We start from the raw sequence: 16,828 nt of genomic DNA, 5'->3' as shown, positions 1-16,828 counted from the left end.
AATGATTATTGGTGGATATTGAATATAATTGATATTTTTAGTCGTTATGTATGGAGCTTCCCACTTTATAGAAAAGATGCTGCACAAACATCACATGTTTTAAGAAAATTTCTTTCAGGTGGTAAACTAAAACCAGAAAAAATACAATTTGATGATGGAAAAGAATTTGATAATTCATTAGTTCATGGACTTTTAGATTTTCATAATATTAAATATTTTTCAACAAAATCAGATAAAAAAGCAGCAGTTGTTGAACGATTTAATAGAACATTAAGAACAAGAATGTGGAAATATTTTACAGCAAATAATACTTATAAATGGATTGATGTTTTACCAAAATTTATAGAAGGATATAATAATTCTTATCATTCTTCTATTGGAATGAAACCTATTGATGCTAGAAAACCTGAAAATGCTGAAATTGTTTGGAATAATTTATATGGAGCATTTCTTGTTGATGATTTTGGTGAACCTAAATTTAAAGTTGGTCAAAATGTTAGAATTTCTAAGTATAAAAAGATATTTGACAAAGGATACGATCGAAATTTTACTAGAGAAATATATAAAATAAAAAAGGTAATAACAACAAAACCATATGTCTATAAATTAGAAGATTTAGATGGTGAAGAAGTTGATGGATATTTTTATGAAGAAGAATTAAGTTTAACTACTGAAAATCTAGAACAAGAATATAAAATTGAAAAAGTACTAAAAACAAAAACTGTTAAAAGAAAAAAATATTCTTTAGTAAAATGGGTTGGATGGCCAGATAAATTCAATGAATGGATATTATCAAGTAAAATTAAAAATATATAAATGAATAAGGAATTATTCATATTTGAGCCTCATAATATGTTAATTTCTGGCGTAACAAATTGTGGAAAAACTTATTTTATATTAAATTTATTAGAAACTGTTTACAAAAACTATTTTGATAATATAGTATTATTTTGTCCAACATATGAATTTAATCAAACTTATGATAGAAATATTACTAGGAATAATAAATTTATTATATTAGATCCTAAAACAATAAAAGAAAATTTAGATAATTGTATAAAAATAGCAATTGATATTTATAAAGGATCAAATACATTATTTATCATAGATGATTGCGCAAATTTACATGATTCTAAAATTAGAGAAAGTGAGTTATGTTATTTAGCTTTCTCTGGGAGACATTTTGGGATAACAACTTGGGTTTTAAATCAAAAATATAATTCAATTGTTAAAGACTTTAGAGAAAACATTAGATTTCTAGTTTTATTCTACAATAAAGATAGAAAATCAATGAAAAATGCACTTGAGGAAAATGACATTATTCCACATGATTTACATAATGAATATATGGATAAGTTGAAAAATATTAAAAGATCAAAATTACTATTTAGATTACAACACCCATTTAAATATGAATTTATTTAAATTCAATTAGTTTGTTAATCTAGTTGAATTCTAGTTGAATTCTAGTTATTAGTAGTTGTAACAAAAATCAAATTTTAACTAGCTTGTTAATCTAGTTTAATTCTAGTTACATTCTAGTTGAATTCTAGTTGTTAGTAGTTGGAACAAAAATCAACTAGATTTAACAAGAAATAAACAAAAACAACAATATTTCAACTAGCTTGTTAATCTAGTTGAATTCTAATTACATTCTAGTTGAATTCTAGTTGCAACAACACAACTAATTTATTTGTTTTATAAATGGGAGGTGAAAAGAAAATAAAATCTAAAAATGGTGATGTTCCAATTGAAAAAACTTTAGATGATTTAGGAATAACAGAAACAAAATTACCTCCAGATGATGGTGCTTTAAATAATGTTACAACAAATAATAATTATGAATATTATCTTTATTGCAAACATCAATTAGAAATATTAATAGCATCTGGAAAATGTAAAAAATTTGTTGATAAAAATTTAACTTATAATGAATTAGATACAATGAAATCAGTTGAAATTATTAGATTATTTAAGATTTATGAAGCCGCGAGAACAGCTAAAATTAATGACGCGATATCAGAAAATGTAGTAAAAGGTTATAGTAAATTATGTAATTATATACTACCAATTGAAGATGAAAATAGATTATATTCCGATTTAAAAAATGATTATTTAGTTATGACTGAATTAAATAAGTGGATTGGATATTTATCATTTCAATTAGGTGGATTTATGACATTATTATCAACCGGGGTTATAACATTTTCAAATATTGAAAGTAAAAATATTTCTATAATAAATGAGCGAAGTGAAAGAAGTGAAGGAATTAACTGTGAAGAAAAAACCGAGAACTCAGAAACAAATTGAATGGTCTCGACAATTAGGAATTAAATCACAAGAATATAAAAAAGCTGTAAAAGAAAAAATAAGTAATAAAAATGTTAATAAAAATGGTGAAAATATTGTTATTTCTACTCCTTCTGATAGTAGAATATTTGATAAATATCTATATTTTACAGTTGGATTTGTAATTGTATTCATTTTGATTGGGTGTAATTGGTATAAGAAATCAAATAAAATTCATGATAGTAATAATTCTGAAACAACTGCTATCAAAAATGAAAATACTTCTGAAATTCCAAAATTGATAATAAAAAAAATGGATTAATATTTTAGAAAAAAGCAAAAAAATAATTTTTTTTAATTAATTGAATATCTCACTACTTTTGTCTATCACTGTGTGGGTGCTGTTTATGGCACCATCTATGTGGAGCAATTAAATTGTCCAGATAAGTCATTTCGGATTCTAGATATTCATTATTTCTATTAATTTATTTTTTTTTAAATTTAATCAACAATTTCTAAATCATGATGACCGTCTTCATTTTTCCCATGATATATTATTTTAAATCCTACTAAATCTTTCAATTCCTCCGTACTCAATGAAACCCATTTATCAGGTAAAAACACTTTAAATTCTCGCGATGTACTAACATTACAGTAGCTTAAATTAGCTGATACTTTCTCTCCATATTTAGTTTTTATCTTTTCTAATTTCAATATTTTATGTTCAATTTCTTTTGTAACATCAACTAACTTTTTTATTTCAAATTGTTTTTTTGCTGGTTTTATTCTGTTATTTATTGTTGCTAAGAATGCTTTTCTATCTCCCATTTATTAGGAAAAAAAATTACTTGTGGTGATGAGTGTTAGGAAAAAAATTACTTGTGGTGATGAGTGGTGTCTCGTACTTCGTACTCTGATCTGAAAGCCTACTTTCCCAATTACTTACGTATGATACGAGACGTGAACGGGAAGAACACAACTACCGTACGTTCTAGTTATATAGCTACTGATAGGTCCTTACTATCGAGGAACTCTTAACAACTGTATGTCATTATGATGTTGTAGATTTTTATTTATAACTTCTGTATTAGTCAGTCCCGGTTCTACTCACATTCGATATGTCCCCCTTATATACTGTGGTCTGTTTTGACTACAGCTAATGACCAAGTTTGAACACATTTCCCCACATTCCATTATAATCCAAGTGTTACGTAAAATATCAATCCACCCTATTTGAACAACTAATTCCACAAATAATTCCCCAGAAACATGTGGTCACTAAATAGAATTACTGGTACGTGATCTGACGTGAATATCACCTAATACGTCAGTCACATTATGCTCACATGTAAATTTATATAATATTTAAATGACCCAGTGACCTAGTACCAAGTTTCAGCTTTTTACCCAAAATTCCTAATAACAATATATCTCAGTCTCCTAACACTACTATAAACCACGAACTATTGCAGGCCGCAAGTGCCATTATGAATTCATAGATTTGACAACTGATCAGCGACTTCATCACGAATATATGACTTTCTCGTACGTTCAAGAGAACAAACTGTAAAACAGGAGTTATAGATAGATTATTGCAGTAGATTGAATCACTTGCAGACAAAACTATTAGATAGTTAGCGTACTGCGGAATCAGTGATTTATCATTATCAAGAACGTCGCTGAATTCCCGAAGGTGCCTAACAGAAACAATAATAGGCAGAATAACCAATGACAGTGCGCGGTAGCGTCCAAACTTGTTTGCCACTGACATAAGTCTATTATATAACTATATACCTATGTTATTACTATTATATGTTATAACTATGATATAACTATTATATGTTCGATCGATCTGCATCCGAGTTGAATTCATGATAAACGAGAAGCGAAAGAAAGACTTTCCGAGCTTGTCCTGACTGCCTTGAGGTGTATTCTTGGCTGTCTGTGTTTAGTACGTGGAGATAGTGGACCTTCTGCTTCTTGCTTGTATTGGAAAACGAATCTAATTTGAAAGAGATACTTTCTGAAATCTACGATGAATCATTATAGATTTGTGTAATATGGGATACACAATATTGACGTGGAATATCCGAACAGGTTGGTCAATGTTCGATTGCAGAGGTCATCCCGTGCATCCCCCTCCCCACTAAAATGTCATGTTGCCCTGGAATTTTACGGGAAAATGAAAAATATTAAACTGATACCTAAAAATTCTACGTAAATTCATACAAGCTTGTTCTCCATTTCCAATAACAAACGAACCATTTTTTTGATCAGGTGCCCCGATATGTAGTATATGCCTTATCTTGATGCGCAACCCAGGAACCCGGGATCCACTCACGAGTACTCCTTTCCTTGTTGCTCGAAAATTTGTCAACGTTGTATAACTCTCAAGTGATGATTGAAATTGCTTTGTTCCCGTGGTACTGGATAACTCGGACCCACTTTTGAGCAAATGGGGCCAGGTTATTGCTGGTACCCCAGTGGTGAAAATAAATTATAAAACTGTCTTATTTTCTACAGTATCAGTTAGTTAACGCTTAGGCCTACTTGCCAGGTCACATCTGTATGGCAATGTCTTTCCATCTATGACGTAGTATAGGCCTGCTTCTTCAGCTTGTAGGGCTGAAAGATAAACGAATACACGCTTTGCATTTTCCGTATTAGGTGTTAGTATAACTTTTACTGTTGGTCCAGGATCTGCATAAACCTCCGCGCACGTGATAAAAACAGACCTTGTATATATGCACATTAATCTTCCCATTTCCAATCAACGCGTCCTAATTTAGTAATCAACACAATCGCTACTGTACTTTGAACATCCGTTTATATATACTTATATTGGTGTTGCAATGTTAACCGTAGGCGCTGTGGTGTGGAATAAACGTACTTTATTGGCAGTTTGAAAGGTAACATATATATCTAATTGAATTAGAAAAAAAATACAGACCCTATCATATGATCATTAATCTACCTTATCATATTGTTGTCACGACTGTAAAGGTTCATAAGCTTTATTTCGAACTCTTTATTTATGATCATTTTGAAAAAAAATTGCGAGTAGGCCTACATTCAGAGGGTTGTTACGTATGTTAGCGTGTAAACCTCGAATTTTGATATTTTCTCCGCGAAATGTCTGTACCGCATGGCATATATTTGTATTACAACAAAGTAGGACTAACGTAGTCTAGAAATGAGCTATATTTGAAAAAATCGGTTTGGCTTTTTATGTTTGTGAGGCCATGTGACATGACATCTGCTGCCTACGTACATGATCCAGATCAGACATGATGCACGCGGTTTATCTTTAGTAATGCGGCGTCACCGTTGCGAGGCCAATGGGAATGATGCACTGGTCATAACCAAGCTCTGCAAATTGCAACTCAGCCTCCTTTATAGTCTCTAAATAGTGTGATCATTTAAATAACGCACACACATATTATGTACGATCTTTCTATGTTTTAACCGACAAGATTCTTTGAACGAGTGGACCAGAAATTTTGGCTTATTTGAAAGGGCAGATTTTGCAATGCAAAGGCTGATGGTGCGAAACATTGGTAGGGGTTCTCGTAGCTCTCCAATAGAAAATTCAGAACGAACACGGGCCTTTTTTGGCCCTAATCAGGCCCGGTTGAAATTTTTTTTCGTCTTTTGGAAATTTTCTTTTTAAACAAAGTTTTCAGACTTTTAGGAGGGCACATTCGAAATTTGATGGGAGCTGACCAGTCCATCCAGTTCACCCCTCCCCCTAAATCCGCCCTTGGGTTCATATTTGAATCGACCCAAATATTCTTTAACAATTGGCGGATGGTGCTTGGAATTGGCACGCGTATCAAATTGTTACATCTCTATTTATGGTAAATTCCATTGCATTAAATAAGTTTACGTACAAACCATCGGACACCCCTAGATACGATATAAATATCAAACGAAATTAAGCAAAATATATATTTTCCCCCACCAGGGGGGTCGCGGATGCGAGCCCATACCAAAAACATATGAATTAGCCACAAAGTCACGCCGGAGAAATGTCTTCATATGACTATGTCCTTACTTCCTATGATCTCATTAAAATTAGCATAACGAAGTCTTCATAAATTTTTGATTAAAGACCAATCTATATATATATATATATATATATATATATATATATATATATATATATATATATATATATATATATATATATATATATATATATATATATATATATATATATATATATATATATATATATATATATATATATATGTATGTGTGTGTGTGTGTGTGTGTGTGTATGTTCTTATGGGTCAACCTAGCAAAGAAAACTTGTTTAAAACATTCGCCGCTTAAGAGATCTGAAAATGGTTTCATGGTTCCACGCTTCATTAATACAATCTATTGAGACTGTAGTCTGATTTATATAAATAATTCACGAGTAACGACACTGAGTCATTGCTCTGGGACCATGACGGATATAGCCATGGGATTGTGAAATCAACGTACAATTCTTATGATTGATGATTTTTAAACATTTGATTCGCGTTTTATTAATCGATTTGCTTCTACAAATCCTTCGTAAATTTTCGTGATAAAAATGGAAAATTGTGACTAGCATTGTTTGCGAAACAAAAGAAGCTAAGGTATGGTTGTACATTCGATGAATTCGAGAAAAATTTCTATGAATATTTCACGTGTAAGAATAACTGGGGATTATAATATGTTGGTACTTCTGTATGAGCGGTAATTGGAGCCTTGATCATAATATGATTTAAAAAGATAATGACATATAATGGCAACGGGAAAGGGCCGGGGTAATTTTGTACATTATTGTTTTTTTTTCATTGGGGAAAGAGCGGGACTTATTCTGCGATTCTGCGATTCTATTCATTATCCGGTGCGCGGAGTAAAAATCTCATCTGCCATTGACATGTGTCCGGGTGGTTTCTAAGGGTAATCGAAATGTAATCAAAAAGAGGATAACTGCTTGTATTCTGTCTCTAAATCATCCCTTTTTTAAGTATAGGCTGAAACGAATTAATACCTTCTTTCTCATTTCTGCTTCATGTCTACAACCCTGTACATGACTTCTCATAAAACCATGATCAAGCTAGGCATAATAGACTCGGGGGCTATAGAAATGAATTGATTACAAATTGTATTGAAGTTTTCAAAAGTGACCCGGCCGATTAGGAAAAACGATGTTTCATTTTTTTCTAGCTGTATAGTAGTTCGATCTATGTCGAGACCATGCATCAGGTGCTAAAAAATTTATAAAAGTTTATTCAGTTTTATTAGTCATATCATTCAGGCAATGCAATTTAGTCCCAGAGCGTAGGGTATTTCACGAGAAAAAAAACTTTCACTCCGATTCAACTTTTATTGTTCACAAATTTTACAATTCGCATTGAAAAAAAATGTACATTAATAATACATAAATACAAAATGACGGTAAAAAGTGGGGAGTTCACATATCTATTATACATGTTTACAATTCAATTTGAGCATATTCGAATAAATTCAGAAAGATTTATCTGGATTCTTAGGTTTTTTTGTACAGAAAAGGGAGTTCTTATTTTCTATTTTCAAAATTTGGAGTCGACCAAAATCTTCTAGGGATTAGTTTTTCGCGTTGTACATGGCAAAAAAATTACGTTCTGATAATAGGGTGACGCTCGTTCCCAAAAACGCCGAGGTTACAGTTCGTGCAAAGTCGTTCTCCCCGAGGTATTCTGTGTCGCCTGCCTAATTCCATGGGTAAATTATGGTTGCTACATTTTAACTGTACAGATGGAAATACGGTATGACGCAGGTAACGAGAGGTTGTAATTTTCAGGCTCAAGAGTAATACAAGTCGGTTTGATACGACGATAAGATAACGCTTTAGGTGATTCTATACAGTCTGCGTGCCATTTCTGAATAAATTGATCAGTACGTCGTAACTTTACAGATTCATAAATATACAAGACGTTAGGAAAATTTTGCCCGAACCAGAAATTAGCCATTCCACATTCCACACTGGAGTATATTTTCGACAGAAGATAACTACTTGAAATTGATATTTTGTGACGTGCTTAAATCGTATTGGATAAAATATGTTTCACTAGAGAGTGTTTCTCTGTTTTTTTGATACGAGGTTTGCCCAGAATTTTACCATCTTAATTTACACTTTTAATGTCAATTTCAAGAGGGATTCGACCAAGTTCTCCGTACACCATAGAATTGGGTGTCGACTTATTCAGTCTAAGGACGGACTTACAGATAAGAGATTGCACATTTTCAATGATATTGGACTTTCGTAGCCCCATATTTCACAAGCATTAAGCAAAATCGGCTTAACCATACTATCAAATAAATCATATCGCGAAACATATATACGGCGCAGATATTGAAAAATTCAAGTCTGGTATGAAAACTCGCCTTTTTAAAACAACATTTATGACATATCTTAGTAAACCGCTTTAGTACGCAACGGAGAGCGGTAAATAGATAAATATTATCATTGATTAAACATTTCATCAAAGAGATTTAGCGTTCATATTTCCGTTTATGCACAGTACGACGCACTGACCATCTGCGACCGTTTGATCTTAAAATAGGGATTGTCCCCGTTATTTATTTTTTTGGTTGGTAAATTTCGTTTGATTTTTCGATTGAGTGTCCCATACAGACCCACCACACCTGCCGGGAGCGAAACAGGGGGGTTTAATTGTTAAATCGGAAATCGAAGTACAGATATAGTTGTGTGATCGGCGGTCGAATTAACAGAATTTTAAAAAAAATCGAAGTACATAATTGGAAATTCGGTTCCGGTTCATCCTAACAATCGTGACAATCTTCCATTCAGTCTGAACCGGCAAGCGACTGATTGGGATGAACTTTTCTGGCTGCCTAATTCAATACATCGAGATTCTGGAAATAGCTATATTACAAGGTTGAAGATCATTTTGTCCAATTTTTTATTTTTTTGGTCGTTTTTGGACGTGTAAATAGTACGATAGTTTATTGTGGTTTTTTCTCGAGATTTTGATGTAGAAGTTTGTCTAAGTTGATGATCCCGCGTGTTGACCAGAGCAGGGAAGTGTCCCTGACCAGAGTAAGAAAGCACATTTCGAAACGCAAATTTTCCAGATGTGAGTATGGCCCTGGGGTATCCGAAGTGTAGTTGTATGACATCGACGGTGCAGCTCCGATGAGGATGGGTTTCTCCGTCAAGGGGTGCGCAGTTGGTACTTCACATCTGGTGCTGAATTTGCCTAAAAGTAAAAGTTTTACACTGGGAGCAGTTTTGTGTTTCTAATGTACAGTGCATAGTTAGGTCCGTGAATGTATCGCAATCAAACGGACAGTGCTATGCGCATTGATAGACCGTAAGGAAGAAAGCGGCACAGTCACGTGAATATTGGATACATGTTTGTACATTTGCATATATACAGTCTTGATCGGGTTCTATTTACATTGTCACGATTAGGTTTTTGGCAGTTTTTAATGAGACTGATGTCAAGAGGCAACTTTCCAGTCACCATTGCGCGTAGATAGACTGAGCTTGCTATCCTAAGGCCAAAAACGGAGGCAGCGTTCCAGCTATCGCGGCAATGAGACTGAGTTTACAGTCAAAACATCAGAAACAGTAAACTAATGCGTATGTGATGGTATAGAGCAAAAGTGGTGAGACAGTTCTATGCGTATTGATAGACCGTCATCCCTGTTCGATCTAAACTACGAAGCAATTATCTAACAGTTTGATCTAAATCAGAACATACCTCAAGTGTCAAAGTCGGGATATGTAGGTGTAAGCAGGGAAGTGTGATGAGATGGAATACGGACGCTTTTAATTGCCGGATGTAGGCTATTCAATTCAGCCCGTACATCAAAGGTTACCGCAACAGCAGTAAGCTACGCTTATCACATCACATCTCATCACACTTCCCTGGTGTAAGTAATAAAAACTGGCGTTACGCTAATGGTGTCGAGGGTGATTCTGTTTACTACGTTCAGTCCGCTTGCGTCCAGGTGTATAAGTATATTGTTAAGACTCAAAATATGAAGGTTTTGTTGAAGTATGATTTCTTGGTTTAGGCGATCTTTTAGTGAGTTTTTGAAATGAATAATAGTGTTGGTGCAGCCAGAGCCTTGTTCTAGATTGTAATGATTTTTGTACAAAATGGATTGTGCGAGAAATAAAAGATGTGAGAAGTTTGTGAGTGTGCGTTTGAAGAAATCTAGAAATTTAGTAATTCCTGTGTAGACAATGTCTTGAGTGATATTTAAAGGTGTGTTATATAATTGTGATATAATTGCTGTGCTTCTGTGCATGAGTATATTACATGGTCACTCGTTGCCGCGCGTCCACAAATTTTGCGACCGTTTGTTTTAATGACATAAGGTGCCCCTCAATGTAAGTTCAGCTCTGTGCTTCAACGTGTACATTCATTCGTTTACTTTCTGTAGATAATCTGAGACGATGAACACCTCACCAGGCGACGTGATAGCGCCAAATGTTTCCGAAAAACAAATTCACGAACTTGTTAAAAGTCTTTACGGGTTCACTATACGAAAAATGAAAGCATTGAACGGCTACGACGACAAGAATTTCTACGTGCAATTCGAAGAAAACTTTGACAATCCGAACATTAAACAGCTTCATCCGGATGGCTATGTATTCAAAGTAACGAATACGGAGGATTCTAAAAACTTAAAATCGTTTGGTGAGTACCGTGCAAAATGTATTGCAACATTTACGTAACTGGATAATGTCTGACCGAGCTCTTGATTCAGATGATATGGTTACAAGTATAACCGGTTCCACATTTGAGTCCAGGCCATCTATCATTGGGGTTAGTTTTATAGACTAAGGACCGGTATTGTTCAAAAGTTGTTTAACTCCTAACGTATCCATAAATCACTTATTGTGTCGTTACTGTCGGGGATTGTAAATAGACTGATAGAATAGACTTATATTTCAGCACTGTACTATTATAAAACAGCTCAAAATCAACCAAAACTGTTCACTAAAAAGATGTTTTTCTTGGATGACGCGGGAAGGAATTGAATTCACCACATCGTTAATTGAAGATTAGCTTGGCAATGCGTTTATAAAAGAGCACCATCAACGTCTTGTGAAGAGACATTGTCTTCCTTTTCTTGTAACGTTCATTAACAGTTGCATTTTCTTTTGAACTGATTGTAGCCATTTTGGAATGAAATGAGCTACCCACTAACGACCCTTTAAGAATTTTTACTAATAGATGTTAAGCTTGACGACTGGTTAGGGTCACCAATGTTTGAGCAACCAGCCCCTGAACTTGACCCCTTGCAACTCAAATGACTAGGTTGTAGTAAGTTAACCATCGGTTTAAGGCGAGTGATTTACTAATGTTAACACATAAAGTATGACCGAGGTCCAGACTTTTCAAATAAATTTTGTTTGAACTCGTACCGGTACGTAGATTCGGTAATTCGCGAGATATTAGCAAACTATATCGTTATATCATTTTATTTATTTTGAACGTTTCAGATAGACAACTCGAATTCATGCAACGTCTGGTCAATGCTCACTTGCCAGTGCAGGCTCCAATACTGAACAAAGAAGGATCGTTTTACAGTCTGGAGAGAATCTACACAAATGGAGTTCTGCAACAAGGTTATGACGCCATCCATTATTTCTACCGAAAACTTCTACGTTTACCCCTCGCCAAAAAGAACTAGACTTTCTCGTATTTTTCACCTGAAAAGTCTGACCATACGGGTTACAACATTGTATTCCAATTCAAAGTGTTCGTGACAACGTAGAACCCGAAGTCTGGAGGCAATTCGTTGTAAAGCTTACTAGAAAAACGCGCACATTTAACCAAGTTATCCAGTGTAGCGAAGCTACGTGTTGTCATCGTATCTTAATACATTTTCCTCTCGGCGAATAATAATATAATTTGATTTTAAAGTAAGTGTTCTTCACTAAATCACAATAAATACATAATATAATTCAATATAATTTTATTTTTCCATTATGAACTATAATAATCGTATAACTACGAATCGAGAATCAGGCCAATAATCCTACTTCAAAAGCGTGTTATATCAAAGGTTCCCCCTTTAGATCATACAGCCCCATCTTCAAAAACTTAGGTATCCTTACTTTTCGAGCAATGACGAAATTTCAATTGTGCTTTTTCATATTTAGATATATAAGAATTCACTACTGCCTAACTCTTTTTCAGATTCTGCCTAACAGTCATGCATTCAAAGTAAAACAATTTAGAACCAATCTATTTAATACACCAATTTTACGAGATATCTTTTTACAGACAAATGATATATGGTCAGACCACGTCAGTTTAATATCAATATATAATCCAAGAAATTTTGTGGAATGAACTTGCTTTATTGGGACATTTCCAATTTACAAATACATATGAGCTCTCATTATCATGCAATTACGTTACTGATTTAAGACAGGAATTTTTCTTTTGTCTTATGTCTAATGTCTATATTTTCAAAACGATTCCAGGATATACTGTATATGTATACAGCATACAGCGTGATTGGTAAATGGTCATATGGTCAGCGTGATCAATCGATTATTTCTCGTCATCCGACCTCTATATCCTATATGACGTGTCGTCTTGTTTAATTCTGGATATCTCTCACTGGCTGGAACCCATAAGATCATCCAGGGTGGATCCAGGGGGTCCTACGAGACTTCCGTAATACACTCAATTCGAGTGCATCCACTTAAAGTGGCATTTTTTCACTTTTCGTCGAAACATTTAAGATCGTCGTATGATAGCCTACTTGTATCTATAGCAGCTAGTTTGACCTGAGAACATCTTGTTTTCAGACATAGTCTTCTTGAACCTAGCCGCTAAGGGCTCCGTTGTAAGATCGGCCTGTTCAGAAAATTGTCCTCTATTCGTCTTTATTTGTTGAGTTAAACCCCGAAAATAAGTTTTCATGAGTATGCAATAAACAGAAAAAACAAAATCACGTATTCCTTCTAAAAAACTGAATTTTGCGTAGCGCACCCCCAGATTGCGTACACACTACGTATTTGTGGTCATCAAAAAGAATGTTGTCTTTTTAGATGCGACAGAAAATGAGACTTATAAAGAACATCTTGTGCGGCTGTTCACATTCATACCGGGGCAGATTCTCGATAAAACCAGTGACGTTACTCCTGAGCTACTGTACGAGATCGGAGCAGTCTGTGGCAAAATGGATTGCGCTATTGAAGTAAGTTCGGTACATTTCTACGGGTCCAGTCATGAGTTAGCGATCTTTAATTCACAGATTTAAGATTTAAGTAAGACTCTTGAGTGAGAGTCGTATGATTATGATATGTTTCATTGGTTGGGAGTCAAGTTTCGGGAATTTTCCATCAAAGCTGTGCATTTCTTGATCTCTGAAATTCAGTGAGATCTCAGTCAAAATATTTCTTTAGATTTTGAATTCTTTGTGATATGCCGCGACGATTTCAAAACTACAGTGGCCATGAAAAAATGCCGTCGAAGAAATGTTTTGCTTATTTTCCGTGACAAGAAAATGAAAACAAAATCGTTTCCTTAGGTCCAGGGGTTTCTTGCAGCAATATAGATTTTCAGTTTATCATATCGAGTTTGGGTGGGTTCGATGTGTTATATCGAGTTTCTTAGCATGTATGTGAACATATTATTTTGTGAACAGATTTTAGAATACTTTTGGGGAAAAATACGCACTTGTTCTGTAAGACCTCGGTCGTTTACTGTCAACGCGGGGCAAAACGATGTACGGAAAAATTACTAGCATATTAGTGATTATGTCAATCAGTGGCGGATCTAGCCACTTTGGGAGGACGGGGTTCAGAAGAAAAGAAAAGGGAAGGCAGGGATCCTGGCCCCCGAGACCCTCTAAACCCACCCCTGATTGCATCATTGATTTAAAGATGGTAATATTCAATTGCGGCTTAAGTGAAATTAAATATGGCGGATATTTGTTTGTAGGATATGACAGACGGAGGGCTACACCAGATGATATGGAATTTAAAGAATGTGCTGGATGTTAGGGAGTATATGTATGTTCTACAGGATGCCGATAAACATAAACTGATATCCGACATATTCAACGACTATGAGACATACGTCGTACCAAATCTACACGATCTGAAGAAAGGTATGAGCGGTAACGTTCGGGCAATATGCTATCTTTTTCTTAGATTAAAGGCCATAGTGCAGCCACAGAACGAAATAGACAAAACCTTATTCTGGTTTGTTTCGTGACCTAGCTGCCCCGAAACAAGAAATACGGTTTAACGAAACATGTTGGTGTTTTCTGAAACAAGAAACATGTTCCATGATTGTAGTGGATTTCAAGGCGTTGGTTTTTTTATATATGGTCACCAGGGCGCATTGAATGTAGTCAACACAAGAAATGTATTGGTATCTCGGCATATTTTGTAACCACAAAAAATTGCACAGTAGCTCATGACATGATCTATCAATATTGACATGTTCTATGATTGTGGCGAGTTTCAAGATCATTCATTTCATTATATGTTCATTGGGGGCATTGACTATAAAGATTTTCTAATTGCTGAGCATTTCAAACCACTTCCAAAGCGGGCGTGGTGTCCCTGGACCCCTAGTTTTATAAGTTGTAAAACTTATCGAAACGCATAAACTCAAAATCAGTTTCTTGTTTCGAGATTTTTCTTGTTGTGTGCGCCAGACCCTTGCCCGACGTGTGCACAGTGTTTGTAAGTACATTATTCCATGCGATTAAAGACTTATGAACGCAGAAGGAATTGTATTATACTGTATTGTATTTTTTCAGTACAAATTGTACTTATTCTACACTATAAGTGTGTAGTTTAGGTAATTTTAGGGCATGTGATATTTTGTTGTAACAATTACATTTTAATTTTTTTTTCACACGTGAATCTACAAACAAAACTTTCGCTATGAATATGCAGAACACATTCAAATTTGATAATAGACTCGTATTTGTTTTTTATTCATCTATTTTCAGTGATGATTCACGGTGATTTCAATGAACAGAATATTCTTATTGATACTAGAATTGACGAAAATGGAGTGAAAAAGTTGCATGTAGCCGGTATTCTTGATTTCGGAGACATAAATATGGCTTATAAAGTATTCGAAGTTGCAACATTGATGATGTACTGCACATCTTCCGTAGCGATGTCACATATTGATTTTATGGACGTCTGCGCGCAATGCTTGGCGGGATATCTAAGTCAGGTGCATTTGAATGACCTTGAGATGTCGATGATACCCCTGTTGGTTGCGTCGCGGTACGCCCAGTCGCTCACATTAGGCGCATACACCCACAGTCTTGACACGAGTAACGACTACGTTCTGGCAACCTCCAGGCGCGGATGGGACATGCTTAGAAAACTGAGAAATATCCCAAAAGGTGATTTACTGAGAATGTGGAAAGATAAAATCAATGGAATTAATAGATCTAAGTGTTCTTAAGTATTTTGTGGGCAGGAAGAAATACCCCCCACACCCGGTTTCGGTAATCAGTGTCGTATTGAGTTCCATGTTTCAAAGAGGCATTGACCAAAATGTTGATAACCAATTCCTTCAAATTCAAATGATTCAATGCTTAAGCATGAAGATAGGCCGAAAGTGTACATGTATTTGGTGTAATTCTACGCATTCTACTTGCGGACTATACAGGACAATAACTCAAAATAAAATTTGGATTATTCTCAGTGGGCCTAGGCTACAGTTGACTAAGTTGACTAAGAAATCGTTTTCTTATAATCATAACAAACAACTTAGTTGTAACAAAGGCCTCATATGTCGTGCATTTTGTAATATGTTTTTATGTATAGGGTATATATATATATATATATATATATATATATATATATATATATATATATATATATATATATATATATATATATATATATATATATATATATATATATATATATATATATATATATATATATATATATATATATATATATATATATATATATATATATATATATATATATATATATATATATATATATATATATGGTTATAGATAGGTGAGGGTGGGGCAAAATCAATGGACCCCTTAACTTAGGATAGTGTTTAGCTCACTCAAAATGTGACAGCTTCTCGAGTTGTTTTGATATATCAAAACCAGGAGGTAATGAATATTCATATATAAAGTTAATCCGCAATCAAACAGGTAATTTGTTCCTCAAGTTTGTGGTCTTCTCCATCACTTGCAAAATATGCCCATTCTTTTTGGCATCGAATCATCCCCTCGTTTTCCACCTACAACCGAGTACTTCGGCTCCACATTTCCCCATATGCACAACTAGTGAATTCCTGTCACGTGATTCACAAATATAATATTGTGTTAGTTATAACCTAATTCTTATTGACGGCTTATGCTTGTTAGCTATTATACTTCTGCAACAAATCGCCCGTAAATCTATGCTACATCCATATGTCAAAAATGTGTCTCCTCTTTCGAAATTTTCGAAGCAGAAAAACTTTAAAACTTTTTCACGATCTCACCATCTCAACCCCACAAAACTATATGTTGTGCCATT

General features: G+C 34.3%; 1 protein-coding gene across 2 annotated transcripts; it reads left to right on the top strand.

Moving 5' to 3' along the window:
- Positions 1–5,149: 5,149 nt before the first annotated feature.
- On the top strand, positions 5,150–16,101 carry LOC141901700 (hydroxylysine kinase-like). Of its 2 annotated transcripts, none has more exons than XM_074789119.1 (6): positions 5,150–5,198; positions 10,723–10,979; positions 11,789–11,914; positions 13,352–13,500; positions 14,247–14,415; positions 15,271–16,101. In XM_074789119.1, the coding sequence occupies exons 2-6, from the start codon at positions 10,736–10,738 to the stop codon at positions 15,738–15,740; spliced, it is 1,158 nt and encodes a 385-aa protein (XP_074645220.1). In that variant the 5' UTR covers positions 5,150–5,198; positions 10,723–10,735; the 3' UTR covers positions 15,741–16,101. The 2 variants fall into 2 exon arrangements, with proteins under 2 accessions (XP_074645220.1, XP_074645219.1); XM_074789118.1 differs by lacking the exon at positions 5,150–5,198 and adding an exon at positions 6,654–6,914.
- Positions 16,102–16,828: the final 727 nt, after the last annotated feature.

The sequence above is a fragment of the Tubulanus polymorphus genome, chromosome 3 (genome assembly GCF_964204645.1).
Source record: "Tubulanus polymorphus chromosome 3, tnTubPoly1.2, whole genome shotgun sequence".
NCBI lineage: Eukaryota > Metazoa > Nemertea > Palaeonemertea > Tubulaniformes > Tubulanidae > Tubulanus > Tubulanus polymorphus.
Note: the sequence above shows the minus strand (reverse complement) of the source record. Positions and strands in the feature narration are given on the sequence as shown.

Excerpts from the sequence above, each read along its gene's own strand:
- LOC141901700 (XM_074789119.1), top strand. The coding sequence starts at position 10,736 with ATGAACACCTCACCAGGCGACGTGATAGCGCCAAATGTTTCCGAAAAA. Across the intron at positions 10,980-11,788 it reads TAAAAACTTAAAATCGTTTG|ATAGACAACTCGAATTCATG; the intron begins GTGAGTACCGTG and ends TGAACGTTTCAG. Across the intron at positions 14,416-15,270 it reads TCTACACGATCTGAAGAAAG|TGATGATTCACGGTGATTTC; the intron begins GTATGAGCGGTA and ends ATCTATTTTCAG.